Source organism: Homalodisca vitripennis, chromosome 3 (genome assembly GCF_021130785.1).
Source record: "Homalodisca vitripennis isolate AUS2020 chromosome 3, UT_GWSS_2.1, whole genome shotgun sequence".
In the NCBI taxonomy this organism is placed as follows: Eukaryota; Metazoa; Arthropoda; class Insecta; order Hemiptera; family Cicadellidae; genus Homalodisca; species Homalodisca vitripennis.
Genome location: NC_060209.1, coordinates 162912252 through 162935578, shown reverse-complemented (window position 1 = coordinate 162935578; position 23327 = coordinate 162912252). Strand labels below are relative to the sequence as shown.

At 32.9% G+C, this 23327-nt stretch overlaps 1 protein-coding gene across 1 annotated transcript in view; it reads left to right on the top strand.

Annotated features, from left to right (window-relative positions):
- Positions 1 to 23327, top strand: part of LOC124358430 (endothelin-converting enzyme homolog) — a 74157-nt gene that overhangs the window by 36471 nt on the left and 14359 nt on the right. The window contains exons 12-20 of the mRNA XM_046810727.1: positions 157 to 307; positions 1668 to 1785; positions 9542 to 9638; positions 10006 to 10182; positions 11494 to 11597; positions 13947 to 14005; positions 14158 to 14206; positions 15379 to 15446; positions 20931 to 21061. Of these exons, the coding sequence (XP_046666683.1) occupies positions 157 to 307; positions 1668 to 1785; positions 9542 to 9638; positions 10006 to 10182; positions 11494 to 11597; positions 13947 to 14005; positions 14158 to 14206; positions 15379 to 15446; positions 20931 to 21061 (954 nt within the window). The remainder of the gene's footprint in view (positions 1 to 156; positions 308 to 1667; positions 1786 to 9541; positions 9639 to 10005; positions 10183 to 11493; positions 11598 to 13946; positions 14006 to 14157; positions 14207 to 15378; positions 15447 to 20930; positions 21062 to 23327) is intronic.

Below are 23327 nucleotides of genomic sequence, written 5' to 3'. Positions count from 1 at the left end.
TCAGCTGGCAGTTTACAACATTGACTATTTGTTTGTGACAGATAAATTGGCAGAAATACCTGGAAGTGTTATTTGAAGATATTGAAGGTCTCAGTCTGGACTTATATGACTATGATCAGCTGGCAGTTTACAACATTGACTATTTGTTTGTGACAGATAAATTGGCAGAAATACCTGGAAGTGTTATTTGAAGATATTGAAGGTCTCAGTCTGGACTTATATGACTATGATCAGCTGGCAGTTTACAACATTGATTATTTGAGAGCCTTGATGAGGTTGTTGGCCGAGACACCTGATTCCACAATCTGTAAGTCACATTAATTTTGTTTCGAACAAACATTTATTCTGGGGATCTTTCAATACCAATAGTATAAGTTATTTAATTAGAGTTACACATTACACATCTACATGTTTGGTATACTGTACTTTATTAATTACAGTATAGTTCCAATAATAGATTCTACCAAGGAAGATGGTCCAAACACATTTGCAAATTTATATTGACCTTCCTGGGAATCGAACCCTTGACCTCTCGGTTTAGAAATGCAGACTTAAGCATTGCTTACAGTGAAGTTCTGTGTGTTTTCTATAAGGCATAATAAAAAATAGCCCCTTTTTACTGGAAAAACAACAATTTCCATTCATATAAAAACATATAGGATAAAGTTCAGAAAGAATCATATGGCCCTAGTCTATTCTAAAGCTTTTGAATCCCAATAAAACTTCTCTGAATTTTAAGGACTTATTAATGGCTTAAGTAGTGTAGTTGTACAGTAGTCAGTGCATCAGATACAATACTTCATTAAAGATTGAAAACAATATAACTGTATATACAATGTAGGAGTATGCCACACCATGTGTTTCTAACGGGCTTCACTGAGGCTGTTTGCAAAATTTTAAACCTATATCATATTATTCTTGAGATACGAAAATGAAATTTTTATATCCTCCGGTAGACAAAGGAGAAATTGTGTCAGCCTCCTAAGTGATGGGCCTCAATGACGCTCAGCGAAATTCCATAGTTGTACATGCACCATCATTCTTTGTACCATATAAGTTGTATAAGTTGTACCATATAACTCATTCTTGACTATGTAGAAATGAGGTTTCATGCCAAATTAAGATATTACAGATGAAATCTTTTTGAGGTATCTTGTTCATATTCACATTTTAATTTTTAAGTTAAATTTCATAACAGTGTTAAAGTAATAATAGTTAAGGTGAGCTAGGAAGGGTGCTACAACACAAGAGTGTACTGAAATCAAATCTTGTTATCAAATTTTAAAATAGACACACTATATATATTTAAATCCATAAATAAAAATGTCTCTTGTTGAAATCTCATATGATTGTGCTCGATTTGTTTATAAATGTATTTATTCTATTATTTTCTTGTTACCACCATGGTTACCCTCACATTCAGCCAACATTCAGCCATATCCCATGGTGATCTGCAACATCAAAAAACTCAGTATTGCTCATATAAAAAATGAAGCTTCATGCAAACTTTCAAGTCTGTAGGTCAGTGCGTTTTCGAGATATCGTGTGGAAAGATAGACAGACAGAAAAGAAAGTTTTCCAGCCTCATGAGCGACAAACAACAAAGAGTAATTTTCTTTTTACCTTATAAAAGACTGCAAGTGTAATATGTAATATGTGTTTTTCAGTGTTGACAGTTTGGTGGGAGGTAGTATTTGAGCTGGCTCCTCACACCTCCAACTATATGAGAGATCTTCGAACAGACTTTGAGGAGAAAACTATTGGTGAAGTGGCTCCTACTTCAAGGTAGATCCTCTATCATTTAATACTTATGCAATCCAAAAAGTATAATTAGCTTGTATAGTGTCAATCACAAATATATTATTACAAAATAATTATCCTATGTTTATAAATGTTGAATAAGGCTACTCAAATAACTTCAAATCCAGTAGCCAATCCTAGACATTAAAATATTTAACATCACACTTCAAGATGTAGTTTTGTCCTCTTCTTCACTTTAAAAAATCTAAGATGTAGGATTAAGTACAAAAAGATTAACAAATCAATAAAATATTGCAATGAGTCCTTGACATGTTCGCACAAGTATTACTTGGTATATCTAACACATGATATCAAAACAACAAAAGGCAAGTTTTTGTATTTACAAACTTTATTTGTTGTTGTTTATATCTTGTAACTCATATCAAAACATATGTAAAATCTATTTGGTTAAGTTATTAAAAATAGCTAATATTGTTAACTATTCAGCTATAGCATCTATTATTGTAAGATTTACTGTACTGTATTATTACTTGGACCCTTAAGTAAGAAACAAACATAAAGCATGTACATCTTACAGCTAAGTGTTCTTTATACAGGGTGTTTGAAAAGTATGGGTACGGCTTAATATTTAAAAAAAACATAGGAGATAACATCTATAAACTTTGCACAGTGTCATATGGCTATGTAAACTACTTTTTCTTGCTATTACCATGACATGCCAACCATGGGGGGACGGCCCACAGAGGAAAACATGGAAATCTTAAATTGAAGCATGGGTCGAGTGATACTTCATTTGAAAGAGCTCACTTATTAGAGTTGAATGCCGCAAACCGCATCTCAAAAGGTTTATCCAATCAGAAATGGCGGGTTGTTTTAGGTACACATTGTGAAGTACATTATGTGCTGCCATTTCTGACTGGATCGTCGTATTCTGATGCGGTTGGCGGCGTTTCACTCTACTAACCAATGTGTTTTCACTGACTTTTTTTTAATTAGCAAATTATGTCATAAATTTATAACACAATAAATAAAACTAAAAAACATCGGTATTTATCGTGTTTTATTTGTTGTGTATTAAACATATATCACATACTTACTGTAAAAATTTCAAATCTTTATCGTCAGCAGTTTTCAATTGTACCTGATTATAAAATAGCCCTAAATGACTACTTCAGATGAAATGAAATGAAAATGAAATGAAATGAAATGAAAAAATGTCTTTATTAGAGGCGAAGTTAGGACTATAAAGTCCTCTCTACCACTTAAAACCTCGTAAAAAATTAAAACTAACATACATATACATGTATAACTAAAAATAAATCTATTTTATTTACCTTATACATTAAAAGAATCTTAGCTTTAAAAATAATAAAAAAACAACATCTATAATTAATGTAACTTTATAAATATTACAAAACTATAATAAGACATACACGCATGCATTCATTCAACTTGCATTCAGTTGCCTTAAGTAACACATTCCAAAGCCGCCAACCGCTATACCCCCTGAGCCCCCAGCATCAAGGCCCTGACCTCCGCCCCAAAGCGAGCGCGCTTATCAATGGCTCTGATGTTTATAGGTAAGGCATTCCACAATCGGCAGGCAGAGAAACTGTAAACGACTTACTAAAGGTAGTTGTTCGATGAATTGGTATAGATAATAAGGATGTACCCCTCCCTTGTACTTCGTTCACTTATTTCAGACATAAATTGAAAGTTGTTTGAAAGATAACTGGGACAATTTGTATTTAAAAGAGCGTGCAACAGAATGAGTGAGTGATAGTCTCGAAGATCTTGTAATTTTAATATAGATAATTGTTTGAAGAAGGGCGTTACGTGATCATCACGTCTGAGATTAAAAATGAACCTAATGCAAAAGTTCTGAGCAACGCTGGAGTTTATTTGAAAGCTCCACAGTCATGTCATTAATGACTATGTCACAGTAGTTGAAGTGAGGCAGTACAAGAGTCTTTATCAGCATTATTTTAACCTGGTGTGGTAGATATGAAGCCAGCCGCTTGAGGCTGTGAACACCGGCAAAGACCCTATTACATATCAAAAGAAGCCTGTTCAGTCCATCTTAAGTGTTTGTCATTAATAAGTCCTAGATTCTTTACTTTCTCAGAGTATTCTAGATCTTGGTCATTTAGTTTTAATTTGGGAGCCGTAGTAAAATCAATTTTACGAACAAGGCTTTGAATGACCTATCATAATACACTGAGTTTTGTCTACGTTTTAATTTTAGTCCATGTTTCCAAGTCCAGTGAGTAACAGCGTCAATATCGGAATTCATGAGAGTCACACAAGTTTGTATGTCCCTTATAGAAAAGTGGCGGTATATTTGTAAGTCATCTGCATATAAGTGAAAATTGGAATGAGTAATTTGAGTAGTAATGTCATTGATGTACAGTGAAAATAAAAGTGGCCCCAGGACTGAACCCTGCGGAACTCCACGAGTGACTGGTCTCCATCTCGACTGCTTCTCACCCGACCTGACACACTGGCGTCGTCCCGAAAGATAAGACTCAACCCACTTGACACTACCATCAGAGAAACCATCCTTCCTAAGTTTGATGAGGAAAGGGGATAATAGACACAGTCAAAAGCCTTTGAAAAGTCGAAAAGGGTTAAAATGGTTACCTGACTCTTATCAATTCCAAGGCGTATATCATCAACTATTTTTAGAAGTGCAGTAGTAGTGCTGTGGTTGGAGCGAAAACCAGATTGAAAATTTGATAAAATGTTATTACTTTCAAGGTATATTGAAAATTGCTGATGAACAATCCGCTCCAAACACTTTGATAAAGCAGGGAGTATACTTATTGGCCTGAATTGTGAAGGATTTTGTGGAGAGGAACATTTCTGAAGTGGGCGAACTAAAGCAGACTTCCATGTCAATGGGAACATTGAAGTAGCCAGATGATTTATTGAAAATAGCAGTGATAGTTGGAAGAGTAACTGAAGAGTATCCTTTTATTAACCTATATAGGAATGCCATCGGCCCCGACTTGCGTTACTGGACATCCTTATAATAGACTTTAACACATCTGTCTCTGTTACCGGAGTGAAAGAGAGAACTGAAAACTCAGGTTTATCAAAAGTAGCACCTTTGAGCTCGGAGACATACTCCTGAGCCCCAGACTGATCAACAGGAATCTCAACAAAGAAGTTGTTGATATCATCGAGATTAAGGGAAACCGGGGAGTAAGTGTTAGGCTTGCCAACTCCAAGATCTTTCAGTTTTTGACCATAAAATTCTGCTAGATTGTTTTTTTAGACAGGGAAGAGTAGTAAAACCTGATCTTGGCATTTCTAATTTGTTGTTGCACATTGTTCCTTAATTTTTTATATACAACAGCCCAGTCATCACGTAACTTGGATCGCTTAGCCTTAAGGAAAGCTCTATCTCTTTGCTTTCTGAAGGTGTCGAATAAATTCTGAGATCCATGGGGCAGGCTGTTTAAGTTACTCTTTTTGAAACAAATGGAGCGTTGTTTATCAAGAAGGCCATTCATTAATGAATTAAATTTTGATACCATAATGTCCAACATTATCAGCCGATGTGACCTCATGCCATGGAGTTATAGAAGCATCGATAAGCAGGGAATAAAGATTGATATTTTTGTAGTTTCTATAAAACATAACTTTTGGTTCGATCTTGGGAGTTCTTAGTTTATAAGCAAGAAAAATAAGGTCATGTTTGGAAAGGCCAGGAGCAGGAAGTTGCCCGTGGTGCGCAACCAGGGTTTTGGTCACAGACAGCAATGATATCAAGCCAGGTGTCGGCAGTCTCAGTGTGGTGAGTGGCTTGCAGAGGAAGTAGGGTCATGTTACACGAGTAAAAACATATTGTTAAAAAAAGTTTGGTCATAAGTAATTGGTCCAAGTAAATCAGTATTAAAGATCTCCCATCACAATAACATGACTGTAGTGAGCCAAAAAAACCCAGAAGATCATGTTCAAACTCAGCCATGTAGCCCAGGTGAGGAGCTCTGTAACAAACAGCAATTAAAATGTGTGTTCCATTAACACAGACGTCCAGAAACATGTATTCTGGCCGTCCATCTCTGGATGTATCGGATGATAGCAGGACAGAGACAAGGAAGTGTGACCCTGACGTACACAGCTACCCCGCCACCACCTTTGTGCAGGCGATCATTTTCTGTACAGGTTAAAACCTGGAAGGAAGCTCGACACTTCTGTCACTTAAGTGAGGTTTCAGCCAGGTTTCTGAAATTAGAATAATGTCAACAGGAGATGGTTGAAACATGGAACGAAATTCATCAATGTGGCCATAAAGAGATTGTGCATTGACATGAGCTGCCTTTAAGAAGTTTGAGAAAGGAGTGAGAGATTGGCAGAGAAGATCTGGAGGGCTGACGGAAGCACGCGCTGGGCTCGGGGCAGCACCGTCAGACGCCAGCACCACAACACGCCGCGAGGCCCGCGGGCCGCGACCGACAGACCGTGGCTGCGTCACTGCAGACAACCCTTTCATGCAACACACACACACATTTCCAACTTCACCGTGTAGTTTATAATTTACAAAACTTAAAACTAACATTATTCGAAAAAAGGGCTATATATGACCACATAAGTAACATACAGTAACACAACATAGATCCATCAGCTCAAATAAATACAATCTAATCAACTAAAAATAAACAAAACCATATCAATAATGCTAAAATAGTAGTATAAATAAATACACACAGTTGACTTCCACTTACTTAAAAAAAAGAAACTCACAATATAAAAAAATCAATAACTAACCATTAGATATAAGTACCTAATATTATTTACAATTTACCACAAACTTGTATATATATTATGACTATTGATTGTTATGTGAGATTTAATAGAAAATATTATAGTTTTGTATAAAAAAATTATTGTTCTGAATGTTTTTAAAAAAGAATAATATTGTGTAACGTAAATAAAAAGTCATATTTATGAAATAAATATATTATATAAATACAATATTTTTATTATTCTAGTAAAAACAGAAAATTAGTAAATGGTGAAATCTATTGCAAAAATATTATTTTTACTGTAAACTTGGATAGAATAGCCTAATATAAAATAACAATTATTATACGATTTTATGAAGTACGTGTTTAGATAAACGGAATACTTAGACTATTTCATTAGTAGAAGTACTATTTAATAACAAAATAAAAATTTATATTAATAAAATAATATTGGAACTAAACATATAATATAGACTGATTAATTTAATTGTAGCATTTTACAGAAATTATTTGTATTATTAAACGAAATCGTTATATTATGATATTCCTTTTTAAAGTTTATTTGGAATAAATAAAATGTGTATATGTAAAAATTAAAATTATACTCATATTCTTAAAAAAAAAAAAAAAATAAGGTAATTATTTATATAATAATTTTATGAACCAAAAGTAATAAAAGGAACAAAGAAATGAAAACTAAAATAACTTGATAGATACAACAAACGATTTACTTGGTGCCTGTTGAGTTCGATGCGAGGTCCGCCAGCCGAGTACCAACACCTTTCCTGCCGCCCCGATCAACCCACAGAACACGACCATCCAGCGTCCAAGTGTTCCTCGGCCCGTGCTGAGCTAACTGCCGCCCGGAACACCTCCATCCTGCGTGCGGTCAGATCTTCGCGGATGGTAACTCCTGAGCCCCTTTAACTTCTTCTTCGAAGCATACACTTGCTGGCGCTGCCGGTAGGTGGTAAACCTCACAATAATAGGGCGAGGCAGCTGCTTCCCTTCACTGTTTTGCCTGGGACTGTTGAACCGATGCGATGACTCCGGTGAATCGCCGCATCGGACAACTCCACTCCCAGCTTCTCCCGACACAACTCGACTACCAGCTTGTCCGTGTCTTCGCCCTTGGTCTCCTGTATGCCAAAGATTCTCAGTTATCCCGCCTTTGATATTGTTCAAGATCGTCCGTCTTGTCCAGCACTCGATCCTCCAGCTCGCCTACTCTTGCAGTCACGGTTGTGACCAACTCGTCATGGCAGCCTCTTCAACTCTTCTTGGAAGGTAGCTAACGCAGCTCGTACCGCTACCTCCACAATGTCCTTTATTTTGTCTCCGAGGCGCTGAACAAGCTCAGTGATTACACCCGCAGCTCGACAGATAAGAATTGACGCAACTCTCCACAGATACCGAATCGAGACCTCCCGTGTTTTTATCAGAGCTTGCCATTGTTGTGGATCCGGGTCGAAGTTATCGCTGATGACGCTGATAATGAGCGCTGGAAGGTAGGTTTACTCTTATCAGTTGTAGAATAAGGGAACGGGTTTGCCCTTCGCTCCCGACCTCAGATGCGGTGGCGACCGAAACATAAAATCTTTTTTATAAAATAATAAAACTCTTCGGCCAGTTTTACCCGCAACTATTACACTAAAACGAAGTGGAAGAAATGCTTTAAAAACTTATATAACTTTAAATAAAATACTGTGACGAAAAAGTACGTGAAATTAGACATAAAAGTAAGAGCCGATGAAAACACGTGTTCACATGCAAAGAGTCATCCCCTCTCCTCCTGGGAGATGTGTATAATTCCTGGTGAAATGATCCTTTGGTTAACAATGATATTTTCATTCTCAACTGAACTTGTTATTTGAACAACACAAAAAGTATGGTTCTCATGGAATTTCCAACATAATCATAGAAGGGATGGAGAGATACCCAAATTGTGTTACCCATGGTGTTTGAGTGTCACAGTGTCACACAAACCACAATTTGTAACTTTATTTGGCTAACCATAATAATTGTAAAATAAGGAAACAAAAAAGGTTTTAATGAAGCCAAAAACAGGGCAAATTGACAAAACATCTCAACATTTTAAGAGATTTCTCTTAAAATGACTTTGTTAAAAAAATTATTTAAATTTAGAAGTCCATTATGTTTGAAGGGTTATTGAAGTATTATTATTCTCTTTACAAACAAATGCAAAGGACGATTGGTTGTTCCGTATATATATTGTCTGTAAGTGGTGTGAATAAAATAATCAAAATGTTCTGGTTAAGTTTGGTTGGTATATGACATACCGCAAAAACGAATCATACCTTGTATAAGACGTTGCTTTGTATTGTAAGCATTCCCTGTAATAGAGTTGTATGTTATTAGGGAAAGTAGCAATTTATTAAAATTTTGTTGAAGATTATAAAATAAAAAAATATTTCAATTCTGGAACCCTAGAGTAAATACCACTTATAAGAAATTCTCTCAGAGTTATCCAACGGTTACTTGTTTTTTTGTTATCTGTTTCTAACCTAGATAAGCATATTAGATGTTTCAGGTTTAACCTTTATACTTTTAAAATCGTGATTGTTCCACTGGAGCTATTTACCACATAGTAGCCTTCATCAGTGGTATAACTAAAGGGAGATGTGGGGAAGAAAACCTCTCCGAAGAGCTCCAAAAATTAAAAAAGTATATCAGCAATCCAGCTAGTATGAAATACAGCAGTTAAATCTTTTACTTTGAATCAGGCCTAATGCATTTAAATTTAGATTTATTGAGATATATTCCATACCCTCTGGTGTTGTCTACTCTTCAACCATATTCATTCCCTCCCCCATCCCCCCTTTTTCTTCTTTTTTTAAACATTATATCATATTTTAATTTTTCTCTTTGTATACCAATAGATATAGATAATCCAATAGATAATTTTTTTGCTCTGAATATCTCAAACTGATATTTTTCTATGTATTATATTTACCTCTTTATTTTATAAGTATAAAACATCCACTTTTATGATTCTTATTACATTTCAGGCCTACTCATTGTGCATATGTGGTATTCAAGCTGTTAGACATTGCTGTTGGGACAGTTGCTACTAAAGAGTCGTTTTTATACAAGACCAAACCAAAGGTGAGTTCAGTATTCCATCCTATTTGACACCTGAATTACCACCTTTATTATCAAAACTGGCGCTTTCTCATGAAAAATTACAAAAAATACAGTATTAAACAACACAATAATTAAAAGTGTACCCTTTAAAATGTTTATCTACTGGCTAAAGGATTGATTGGTGCCTTTCTAAAATAAAAAGCTCTCTGACTCTCAAAACATAATGTATAAGTCAGACTTTTTTTTAATATTTAGGTTATGTTATTTTACAATAGGGTGACTTTGTGTTGTACCTAATAACGCCTGTTAAGATGATTCAAGGTTTAATAGATGTTTAACAATTAACAACCTTTAGCATTTTTATATAAATTCCAATTTCTTTTGACAGGTAAACGAAATGATAGATGACATCCAAGTTTCATTCATGAAAGCAGTGGATAGAACCTCATGGATAGATAAAGAGACTAAAGCTGCTATAAAGGACAAGGTATCAGTTATCAAGAGGCGAATAGGATTTCCTGAATGGATACTTGATAATTATGAAGTGGAGGATTACTATGATACGGTAAGTAGCAGAAAAATCATTTTAGAATAATTGAATTATATTTATTAGGAAGCCCTTCCTGGAACAGTCTATTCTAAGGCAGTATTCAATAATAGAAGAAATTAATTGTTTACAAAAGCTAATAACCATACTTTTTTCACAAAAATCTTTGAAAATAATCTAAATGAGTTCATCAACCAACTAAATTTGAATCTGAGTGCTGGGGGATATATATAAAAATTATAGTTATGAGTAAATTAATTTTGTTTCAGCAAATATTGTTCCTATACTAAAGAAAAATTACAACATTTTAAATCCTTTACAATTGGTTTACTTATTAAATAACATTTAAAAGTGTTAAATTAATGTTCAATTGGTAAAAAGTAACAGAGGTCTGTTTCACACTTTGTGAAACACTACGGAGCATTGGTCTACTAGCTTCAAACAAAAATAGCTATCACAAAGGTAAAGAATAATTGACAGATTTCAAACAAGTACTTCCGGTGCAATCCAAAAATGTTTGAGGGCTCAGCATATTCTATGCATTCATGTACATGAATAAATTTTGAATCAAGTCAGCCATTCTGAGCTGCAAGAAAATTAACTTTTTAATTATTCAATGTGTTAAGTCATGAGCAGCATATTATCAAGCTTGGAACAAAATAATTGTATGTAGTTTTTGTTCTGATGATGAGCTTTCTTTATAAGCATGACATTGAATTGTACATCTTCAGAGAAAATGCACATTTTAGGCAACCCATTGTTGAACTAATAATAAAAAAATAGTTTATAGCAATTTATAAATAAAATCTATAAAGTTATAAAAACTGATGTCAAACTAATGGTTAAAAATAGTGGATAGTAATTTAGAAATAAAATTTATAAAGTTGTAAAAACTGATGTCAAACTAATGGTTAAAAATAGTGGATAGTAATTTAGAAATAAAATTTATAAAGTTGTAAAAACTGATGTCAAACTAATGGTTAAAAATAGTGGATAGTAATTTAGAAATAAAATTTATAAAGTTGTAAAAACTGATGTCAAACTAATGGTTAAAAATAGTGGATAGTAATTTAGAAATAAAAATTTATAAAGTTGTAAAAACTGATATGTTAAAATCTTTTTTATTCAAACTACAGTTGATAAAATCACATAAATTATTTATCAATAATGTAAGAGAAATTGTATGTTATATTAGATTATAATTGTATCATCATATACAGTACACACACACACACACACACACACACACACGCACACACACGCACGCACGCGCGTGCGCACACACACACACATATATAAAGTTTAAAATAATTTGAATATGTTTTTCAGCTTGAAATGTATGAGAAGACTCATTTAGAGAACATTTTAACGTTCTTGGGACGTTCGGTTTACAGTTCCTTCAAGAATCTGCACACTTACAATGTTTATAACAGGTATGTTTTACAGCTAAATGGTTTATACTCATAACAAAATTTCAAGCAAAGGAAATTTTTGCAACAGGTTATGATTTTAATTAAGCATTCCCCCCCCCACCCTTGCAGTGCATTAGAGTCTGTTGTGAAACTTTATGTGATTAAGTTAAGTCACACTAACTTCAAGGATTAAATTTCATTCTACTCCTAGCCATAGAAAATTGATCAGAGTGATCGTTACAGAGTTGTAATTAGAACTTGGCTCTGAGGAAATGAATATGATTGAAGAGCACATCACACCGGGGAAGGGGTAAGGGTTAAATCAAAATTTAAATGAACTAGATAAGCTTAATTTTAATTTTAAAATTTAATTACTGATTTCAATTAAGTTGTTGGGTGGTTGTTAAATCAATATGTTTGTACATTTATTGCTTCTTTTAGTGGGGTGTTATATGCTCCCTTAGTTACACCACTGAATTTGTCATGTCTTGAATTGTATACATTTATGTGCATGCTACATCTTATGTTATTAAATTTCACAGCTGAAGAAGAGTAGCAGTTAGAAGTCATAAATGTGTTGTTTTTATGTTGTCCTTGTCCTATATGTTCAAACTGTCTATGGACTCTGAACAAAGAAGATTTTGAAATTAATTAGTCTATGATACTTATTGGTTTATAATGCAAGATGAGTATGTAACATGCAAGTTCTGGTAATACTAAAAACCAGGTCAAATACCACAACCTAACACTAGCAATAATAAACATTTTAACATTAGAACAAAACAAAAATACACTAAAAAAAGAACAAGACTCTATTCTACTTCAAATACTACAACTAAGATTATAAAGTGAAAAATATAAGCCAAATTATATGTAAAATACTTAACTATTAATAACTTACAAGTCAACAATTTAAAGATTCTTAGAATTTAAACAGGAGATTCCCAAGAAGGATGAGCACCATCTGCAAAATCCGAGATCTTGATGGCTGATAGAGCCCCAGGCAGCTATTATTGTAGCCACCTGACTTAAATGGCAGGTCCATATCCATTCTTATTACAAGCTGCTATCCAAAACAATATAGCAGGCTTGGTACTCATGTTGATAAGAGAAGCTGCTAATGAGGAATTTGGCATCATAGCTTGGTACCTTGGTGCCACAGTAAACTTGCACAAACCCTAACAAAGCACGTTTCTCTGGAACCTGGAACTGATTTTGTGTGACGGCCGTACAAAAAGAATACTCTATGATCTTTTCAGCTGTAGTCCACTTTGCCGCTTGTGCTTGTGATACTTTGTCTTTAAACTTCTTCTCACAAAGCTTTCCAGGAGGGAGGGGGCTTGTTGCTTTTCTGGTTAATATTGGACTGATCATGCATCATGGATAAAAGCAAAACAAAAACAAAAACAACCGGAAACATTTAATTTATAAAGAACACTGTATCGTTTCGTCACTGTGACAGTGTAATTAAAACACACAAAGTACTGTTTCTTCACTAAAACGTTCAATGAAACAAATGCGGATTTGTCAACAGGACTACACAATACAAACATAAAACATACTTACATTATAAGGATTCATTGCAGCGACTACTCCACCACGGAACACATTGAAACAATAGAGCAGCACCTGCACATGAAATAATGATTTATTTCCAATTATTTTTTACATAGTTATATACATACCTAACATGTTGTGAAGACGACGCCTTACCAATCCAGGGCTAACAAAGATTACAACAAACAAGATGTATTTAATAGTGGACAGTAGAAACAAATGATGTGTAAAAAGTTGTGAAGAGATAACGTAGCAAAAACTTAACATGTGTCAAGGAAGATATATCATTTCAGAAGCATATAAGTGCTTATAGCTTTATATTTTATTCAGTAATGAAACCATGATAAAATAACTACCCTCCAATAAATTTAAGTTGTGTCGAAGGAGTATGTGGAAAATAAAAAAAGACAATAGGGATAGTTGGGTATAATTTAATAGTAATTGAATGGAGCATTTTTTCGTACTATGTTTAAATCAAAATTATTTTCCTCATCTTCATTTAAGGAAATACCAAGGCAGACCAAGAGCTGTGTTAGTGTTTCCTGTATCTAACGCACTAATACAAAGCACCAATTACCAGCAGTAGTTGTTTTTCTGCCCTGTGAAAAACTATTAATTTCCCCTCTCTCCAGGAAGCTTTGTGAGAAGTTAAAGAATCAAAGCACAAGTAGCAAACAGTGGACTACAGTTGAAAAGATCATAGAATATTCAGTTTTTATGGCTGTCACCAAAATCAGCTCTATGTTCCAGGGAAAAGTGATTCGTTAGGTTAAAAAATTTGCCTGTTATTAATATTTTTATTGCATGTTTCAGCTCTGGCTTTAATCCATTAGAGGTTAATGCAGCTTACAGTGTACAGGATAACATGATTTGTGAGTACTATAATTGTAATTAATATAGATAATTTAAATTTGAATATTTTAAAGAGTATAATGTAATAGACTTGTTGTTTATTGGAATATTATTTATTAAAAAGAATTAATTGTACAATTAGTGATCAAGTTTGTAATCTGTATGTTTACAGTTGTTCCTATGGGAATGATCCAGTTCCCTTTTTACCATTTGGGACTAGAGTGAGTATGACATTAGAATAAGCATTAATACATTGGGTCTCCTTTCCTATATAAATGTTAATGTTTATTGTTTATAATTTATGTTACATTAAATTTGTTTTGATTCGAATAATTACACTGTATGGTTATTGTCATCATTACTAGTAGTAATCACTAAATGTCTGTCTGCAATTAAGTGACAAGTTCGATGGAAAATTAAAAAATTATTACAACATTGATAAGATTTGCTGTTTTGGAACTATATTTAGTTTTATCACTGGAAAATTATGATAAATTGATTACTCCATAGATGTTGTGTACAAGATTGGCATAATACAATTGTACTCATGGTAGTAATCACACAACAAAGTTTCTACGCAGCTTCACAGTGCATGACCCTGGAGCCAAAAACCACTACCTGTTCCAAAGTTCTAACTGCCTGTGGAATCAATAATTGTCTCAAAAAAGTCCAAATAAGTTGAAAATGTACTAATATTGATATTATTAATAGCTTATACCTATAAATATGTATATACTTATAGATAAACCTCTGATCTATAAATATCAACTTCTTATTTAAACTTTTAGGTTATTAGTAACCAATCAATATCTTTTAAATTATTAAGAACCATTCCTCAAATGGTTTGTGAGATATTGACTATATGTAAATCCTATACAAATTTGTATATCACCAAGAACTACAAAAGGAATGCTGAAACAAGTTCAAACTATTGATCTTAAAAATATCTCAGCTAAGTTTATTGGACAGCTTGGTACATCATTTAATTTAAATATGGCAGCCATTCAAACTTTTAAAAACTTCACAACTCCATTATTTGTGGGCTTAAGAAAAACTAAAGTGTTTTAGAATTCATATAACATTTCGTAAATTTTTTGTCATAAACAATTCTTATGTATTTTGATTGGTTTACCAGATATCTATTACATGTAAATCCAATAACAATGGATGGTCGAATGGACTTACAATCTTTTGTACGAGATCCATTTTAAAACTCAAGATACATTGAAAACTTTAAGTTCACAAAGATCTACAAAAAGATTTCTTAGATAATTACAATATTGACTCCATGTTACGTAAATGGGAAAGGGAAAATGGAATAACAGTCAAAACCTTGTAACATTTAGTTATTATTGAATAAAGACTATTTATAACTTTGTTATGCTGTTTTCAGTGCCCTTAACTATGGAGCTATTGGCTCAATTTTGGGCCACGAGTTGGTCCATGCCCTAGATACAGATGGTAAGTTTAGAATAACTTGTGACTGATTAATTAACACTTTATAACAATTTATAAACATTGTCATAACACAAATAATCTAACAAATCTTACACGGTCATTCCCTGTAGTGGATTAGCCAGTTTGCCTCTCAGCTTATTATTCTGGAGATTAAACTTCAAAGCAATAACATAGCCAGTAAAAAATTTTGGGAGCTCCAGACAACTGATATTTTTCCGGACTGAGAGTAAAGCCCCATTTTGTTTCTTAAAAAGTTCTTGACCCATTTCTTTGTTCAGAATGATCTTTCAGCAGTACATGTCAGTAATACTGAATTATTTAAATAATTATAATAGTTTACTAAAAATGTAATTGAAAAATTGAATGAAAAATCTAGACCCCTTGGAGGTTATGTCCTCGCTTCAAAAGTCTGTCTTCCTTTTATAAGCTCTGAAATGAAGTTTATGTCTGCGTGGAAAAAGATAATCTTGTGGTGGGAGGAAACATCATTGATTATGACAATGCTACTAGTGCAGGGCCTACTCTATAAAAGTTGTTAAATGTCTCATTCTTTAGAATAAAACCATTTCAAAACCAATCCTCGAAACTATGGTGTTGCAAAAAGAGGAGAAAATTAATTTTGCTTCAAGCTGAAATTAAAGAATTAAAGAATAACTTAGTGACAATATCTGAAGAGTCTTTTACTGTTGTCTCAAAAAAGAAACATGATAGTAAAACGAAATAGTTTACCAGCAGTTTTAACATCCTTTTCTCAAAATAGCAAACTTAACCGTACTATTAATCACCGTTCCTACTCATCTGTGGTTAACAAAGAGCAGAATAAAGTTAATTTTCTTAAAAGGCAGTCTTTTTACAAAAAGTAAGAATGTTGGGCCTAGTTATTTTTCTGAAAATCGCTACAATATTTTAACACCACCCGATGATAGTGCAGTGGAGGACACAAGTGTCTTGCATGAGGTTGAGGACAGAATTCCTGAGAAGAAAATGTTGATCTGTGCGGATAGTCATGGGAAGGACTTGTCGTGGCATATTAACACCCAAATAAATAATGATCAGCATAACAAGTCTCTCAAGTCTGTGGGTTTTGTCACTCCTGGAGGCCGTGCATCGCAAATTCTTAGTAGGAAAAATATTGATGAAGAGCTAAAAAATGAAGAAGAACATGTTAGTATATTATGTGTGGGACTAATGATGTGGCTAGGAATGAGGGAGAAGAAGCATTAAAAAGAATTTAAAAAAACTCTTGACGAATGTAAGGATAAAAAAATTATACTAGTGGACCTTCCGAATAGATACGACTTGGTTGATTGGTCCATGTGTCAACCAAGAGACCAGAAGACTAACTTGGAACTCAAAAGACTCGGTGAGTGCTATACGAATGTGACTGTGGTGGAGGCTAGCAAAGCGGAGAGGCAGATGCACACATCAAACGGTATGCATCTCAATAGAACTGGTAAGAGAAGGTTTGGCGGAGGAGAATATGTGAGGCAGCGGGGATAAGCAGCTGTCAACCCCGAGCACACGTCAGGGACCAGACCGACACCGGCGGGAAAACGACCAACCACCTACAGGGGACCTTCAGCCTTCGACACCACAACCAACACTGACAAACTCCTGAGTTTATTCCATCTAAATATACAGTCCATTAGAAATAAGTTGTTTTCTTTAGAATTAGCATTAGATAAATTAAATTGTAACATAATAACTATCAATGAGCACTGGTTGAATCAAGATGAAAGTTCACTGTATATTCCATCAGGGTATGTTTTTAGGCAGATATTTACTGTAGAAAACCTCCTCTTACTAGGGGTGGGTGTTGCAATATTTGTCAAAGTGGGTATATATTACAACGTAATTAATGTAAGTAGTTTCTGTCTTGAAGGAGTATTTGAGGTATCAGCAATTATTTTGAATGACATAAATAGCATTGTTTATTACCATTTACCGTACACCTACTTCAGATGTATGTATGTTTATTTATTTATTAGAACTATTGAATTAAGTTTGTAATTAAGAGAAGTACAATGGAGCATTGATTATAATATCAGGTGATTTTAATATTGACATAAAAAAGAACACACTTAAAACTGTATCCTTCCTAAACATGCTTAGATCTTACAACTTATATTGCTTAAATACTGAGAGTACAAGAAACAATGCATGCCTGGACAATGTCATAACTAATGACTTGAAAGAAAAAAACTAACTGTAAAGTATTTGAACCTTGTTTGTCTGACCATGCAGGACTTTTTGTAACATTTAACAATATACAAATTTAACGAGGGATAAAGAGAATAAATATTGTAGTGTAAGAAATCTGAAACCAGGAGCAAATTTCTAACTTGAAAGCTCAACTAATACACGTAGATTGGTTGCCATTAAGAATGTATAGTGATGTAGATGAGGCTTTCAGTTCATTTATTGGTGTATTGTCAGGTATCTATAATAACTGCTGTAAGGTTAAGAAAACTAAAGTTTAACTCTTTAAGAAACAAACCGAAAGTTAATTGGTTTACACCTGAACTGAAGAAAATGAGAGAATTTTTGCTAGTTTTGTACGATAGGTTAAAACATGGTGTAAAATAATGAGGATAAAATTCAGCTTAAGAATAACTATGCTTTGGCAAAAAAAAGATACAAGTGTAAAATTACTCAGCAAAGATAGCTGCAAATAGTCATTACATTCAAAATGCAAATAACAAGTGTAAAGCTGCATGGAATGTAATAAAAGCAGAAAGTCAAAGTATAAAATTAAGTAAAGAACCAGAAGTGATTCCAAACAATTGAATGAATATTTTGGTTAATGCTGCTTCCCAGCTAAATCAAAGTAATGCCATCAGTCAAAACAATAATAGTAGCAAAGCTTTAGAATTTTTAAATCCAATACCTGTCTAGTCATTCTAATTTAGATTTAAAGTTTAAGTGGCATCACATTACAGAATTTGATATTTTGAAATGTGTATCACAGTTTAAGTTCATCTCAAAGTGAGGACATATATGGTTTTTCAAACAAGGTTGTAAAAGAAATTATTTATGTTATATTGAGGAGCCACTATTATATCTGTACAACATGATGCTTCAGCAAAACGTATTTCCAAATGTTATGAAAGTAATTAAAGTGATACCTATTTATAAGAAAGGAGATAAACGGAATCCAGCCAATTATCGCCCAATATCTTTGGTACCTATATTTTAGTAAGATTTTTGAACATTGTATAAAAGAGCAGCTGTATGGATATATATCACAGAATGGTCTTAACTGTGATGAGCAGTTTGGGTTTATACGTGGCCCGTAATACTATCAAGGCTGTAGAATCAGTATCAGTAAAGTCTTAAATAGTTTTTGAATGTAAAACCATATGTTCTGCTACACTAATAGATCTATCAAAAGCATTTGACTGCATTCCACATGACTTGCTGTTGAAAAAACTAAATCAATATGGTGTTAAGGATGGATGGGGAACTGAGACTTTTTTCATCATACCTCACTGGTAGAAGGCAGACGGTGGTACAGGCTAATGACCAATCTGATTTCTGTAATGTAAAAATTGGTGTACCACAAGGATCAGTATTGGGACCTTTCTTGTTCATTATAGCGGTGAATGACTTTGCAAATAGCATGCCTTGCAATTCAGTTCTATATGCAGATGATGCAACACTACTGAGCAGGAACAAACAGCTAGACCTTCTTATGTTTGGATCAGAGCAGAGCATTAGAAAGAGCAAAAGAATGGTTCAAAGTCAACTCTCTTGTAGTAAATAATGACAAAACTGAACACATATGTTTCTCCTTAGATTTTAATGTAAGCAATAATTTTAAACCTGTTAAGCAGTTAGGTATATATTTAGATAGTAGGCTAAGCTGGGACTTTCATATTCAAACTATTTGTAAAAAAATTAGCTAGAGTAATTTATTTATTACGTAAATTAAAAAAGCTGTGTAAGTTCAGAGATGCTGTTGACAGCTTACTATGCATTCTTTCATCCTCATCTACTGTATGGAGTGGTGTTATGGGTAATAGTAGTGCAGCCAAGCAAGTGTTTTTTATGGCAAAAAAAGGCACTAAGAGTAGTTTAAGGGTATACCAGAAAGAGAGTCTTGCTACCCAGTTTTTAAAGAATTACATATAATGACTCTGCCCTTGTCTATTTATTTATGATTGTTTGTTAAGAGTTAAGGCAAACCTAAGTAAATATCAGCTAAGACAGGATGTACATAGTTACCTAACTCGATATAATGGAAAGTTAAAATGTTTTAAGTGTTAGATTAGAGAAAACAAAGAAAAGTCATTATATTTATTGAAATAGAATTGTTTAATAAACTACCAAGAATAGCTTGGTCAGTCAGCATGGTGAAATTTAAAAAATGTACTGAGGACCTGGTTTTAAAGAGAAAGCTTTTTATTCTATAGAACAATATTTGGCAAGTGATACTAGTGATATTAGATTTTAAATTAGGATAATACAATTCATTACTGTTGATTTGTTTTGTAGTTTATTTTAAATTGTTGACTAATTTTACCAATTTTATCTCGATTATTTTAATTCACTAGTTATAGGCTTTTTGTTATTGTTTTGTTATTCACTGTTAATCTTGTTAATATTTTCTGTTAATTCTTGTTGTTAGTTTCTTGTTACTACTATTTAAATTTGTTAATTAATTATTAAAAATTAAGAAATTGAAAGAAGCTTAAGGAAACTGAAATAAGAAGTTCTTAGTTTAAATATTTTTTAAGCCATTCATATTACTGACGATGTTTATTGCATGTAAATCATGTTTAACAACAAATAAAGATCTTGAATCTTGAATCAATTCATGAATTCCAATTAATTGTAAAACCAATTTCAAGATAATAATGTTGTAAATTATTTTAATGGATGTTATTATATTTGCTGCTACATCAGATATAAAAAACAAAATAATTTAATTACTATTTCTTTGTTTTTAAGAAAAAAAAAATTTTTTTTGCAAATTAAAAAAATAAAACATAATTTATATATGTACTCCTAATGTTAAATGAATATTCATGGTTTAGTCATTAATAGTCATGGTTTAGCTTCTTAACAAATTAATACCTTAAAATTTTGTCTCTGATTTTTATTGGACTTAAAAATTAAGATCATCTATCAGTCTTTTAGCAAATATGTAATTTCATCAATTCTGAAGATGTGGAAACTGAATGTCTTCTTACAATAAAAAGAAATCTTTTACTATGTTTTAAGATTAAAAATACATATGACTACAGTGTTTCTTAAGAAGTTGTTATTAGGACAAAGGAATGTTATTATGGCTCAACACTTCTTTCATAGGGTGCTTGAGATTATGATTTCCGTTGCAAATTGCATAAGAGACTTCTACAGGTGCTCTGAATACTGTTGGGTGCAGCGATTATGTGGAATACAAAGTAAACAAAAGATCAATTTAAGAGAGTTTGTTTTTCCTTGTATATTTCTTTTAGGTAAAAACTGCACTTTTACGGTTCACAGGGCGAAAGTATGATAAGCTGGGGAACTATCGTAGCTGGTGGTCCAATGATTCCATCAAATCATTTACACAGAAAGTCTCATGCCTCGTAGACAAGTATAGCACATACTATATTGAAGATGTGGATGAATGGGTGAGAGCTTTAAAAATAATTGTTCAGTTTACTTTTTAGTTTAAGTATGTACTGAATGGCGAGGAGGCTGTGTACGACGACCCGTGATAACAGAAACGTCAGATGATGATGATGTACTGAATGGAAGTTGAAATTTGGACATAACATTTGTTGAGAAGTAAAAAATATTTGTTTATGATCTGGATCAAGCTCATCTACTACTGTTTTTGAACAGTTGTGTTTTTATCTAATTTCCATACTTAGATTGGATACTTAGGTAGCCTATACTTTAGATACTTAGGCATTGGATAACACTTATCCTTGCCAAAACCAGTGATGTAGCCATGGAATGTTTATTTGATTTACAACCTCATCATAAAAAGTATAATTAAAAAATAGAAACATTTATTTACTGTAAAGCAATCAAATTATTGTTCATCGACTAATTTGTACTTAAAATAACTTACAATATGAGTTCTTTGCGTTTTTCATTGTTCATAAGCACAAACTCAAAGGGGATCGGCCTCTCCTTTTTTTAAAAAAAACTTTTGGTAACACATCCTATTAATAAATCTTGGATACGCCACTGATGAAAATCTCTTCACAAAGATTTGAATGAAAATGTTTGTCTTCATGAGTAACATAAGCAATTCTGGCACCCTAATCATTGCTACTTCTATCACTTTCACTGCTTGATATCCTATTATTTTAAATGACCAAAGAGTATTATACTTAAAAAGAACAAATAAAACTTGCTTTATTAAGAAATTTTTCAATCTAATAACTGTATAGTCTGTTTATCTTACATATTTATATAAAAAATAACTCTTATTCGATCACTACCATTGGTAAAAGGTCAATTTTTAGGACCAGTTTGTTTGCGAATTTGTGCAGAATATACCAATGGAGTAGCCATGGTTAAATTACTTCTTTATTTTTGAAAATGAAAAATAATACAAACAATTAGTTTGGGGTAACAGTACTCAATACAAAAAACAGACTAAAATGATGTTTACACACTATACATTTACCTTTAAAAACATATGTTAGTTTCAATACGGGAACTCAAAATGTCAACTACATCAACATAACGTATTTATTACTCAACAATAATTGACAAGGTCTACACCACCTGATTTGATTCTAAATACTGTATATGTAAAAAAAGTGGGGAGGAAGATGAAAACATAAAAGAGAAAAAGTGACTTGAGAATAAAAGCAACTTCTTATATTATCCTTCATTAAATCCTTCCCAACAGGTCAATGCAATCTATGCATAGGAAGAAGTCAAGCTGCACTACTTACATGGCAACTTATGATTCCACATGTTCTGCACTTAAGGTTTGGAAGATGGATTGCATTACAGTTTCCTTGTTACTTGATTCATGAGCCACTTTTTAACCCTTAAGTTCTTTTGACTGGTTCCGGTTTTCAAAGAACATAAAATGTTATACATCATCCAGCATTTTTTGTTTAATATGGAACTAGTTATGTGCAGACCATGACACAATGTCCATATCATGGGATATCCATGGTGGGAATCCATGGGACGTCGGATATCCGAGCATGGGATCCACATGTGAAAGATCGCATGTGTTTCTTCACTCCATTAGAAAAATGTTAGCCTTATGGCTGTTTTCACTCATCACACATCCAACACAAAAGTGTGTGTAAAGAATCTTACATATTATATTACTAAATTTTCTTCCCTTTCAATTGCCTTCTTGCATTTTGTAGGCTCAACTGTTCTTATCTCTTTTATTGGTTGTTTTTTTACGCTACCTTTTAGGTTTGAGAGTTTTTTCTTTGTTGTTTGAGGCATTAGACTTATTAGCTCAAATTAATTGAATTGTACTATATTATAAGTGTTTAGAATTAATGTTAAACTATTAGAATAAATGAAAAGATACTACAATATATTTTAAAATGTTACATAATGATCCAATTTTGGCTGTGTATTTTTACTTTTGTATTTCTTTATTCAATGAAAGCTTCATAAGGCAGATTATTTTCAACAGCTTCAATATGGTCATGTCCTTAAGCAGTGATTACTTACACAACAGAAGAACACAATGTATTTTTCCATTTTGTGATATAATTCAAAAGAAATCGCAACACCTCAACCAAAGAAAAAATCTTTTTCTTTGTGGATTAAATTTATATTTTAAACGGTCTTGTTCAAAATAAAAATATAAGGTATGGTACATGAAAAGAATGCTGAATTGATAAAATTAAAATAAGTTAACTACTATCAGCATGTTACCAAAGGTTTTATTTTCAACGCTTC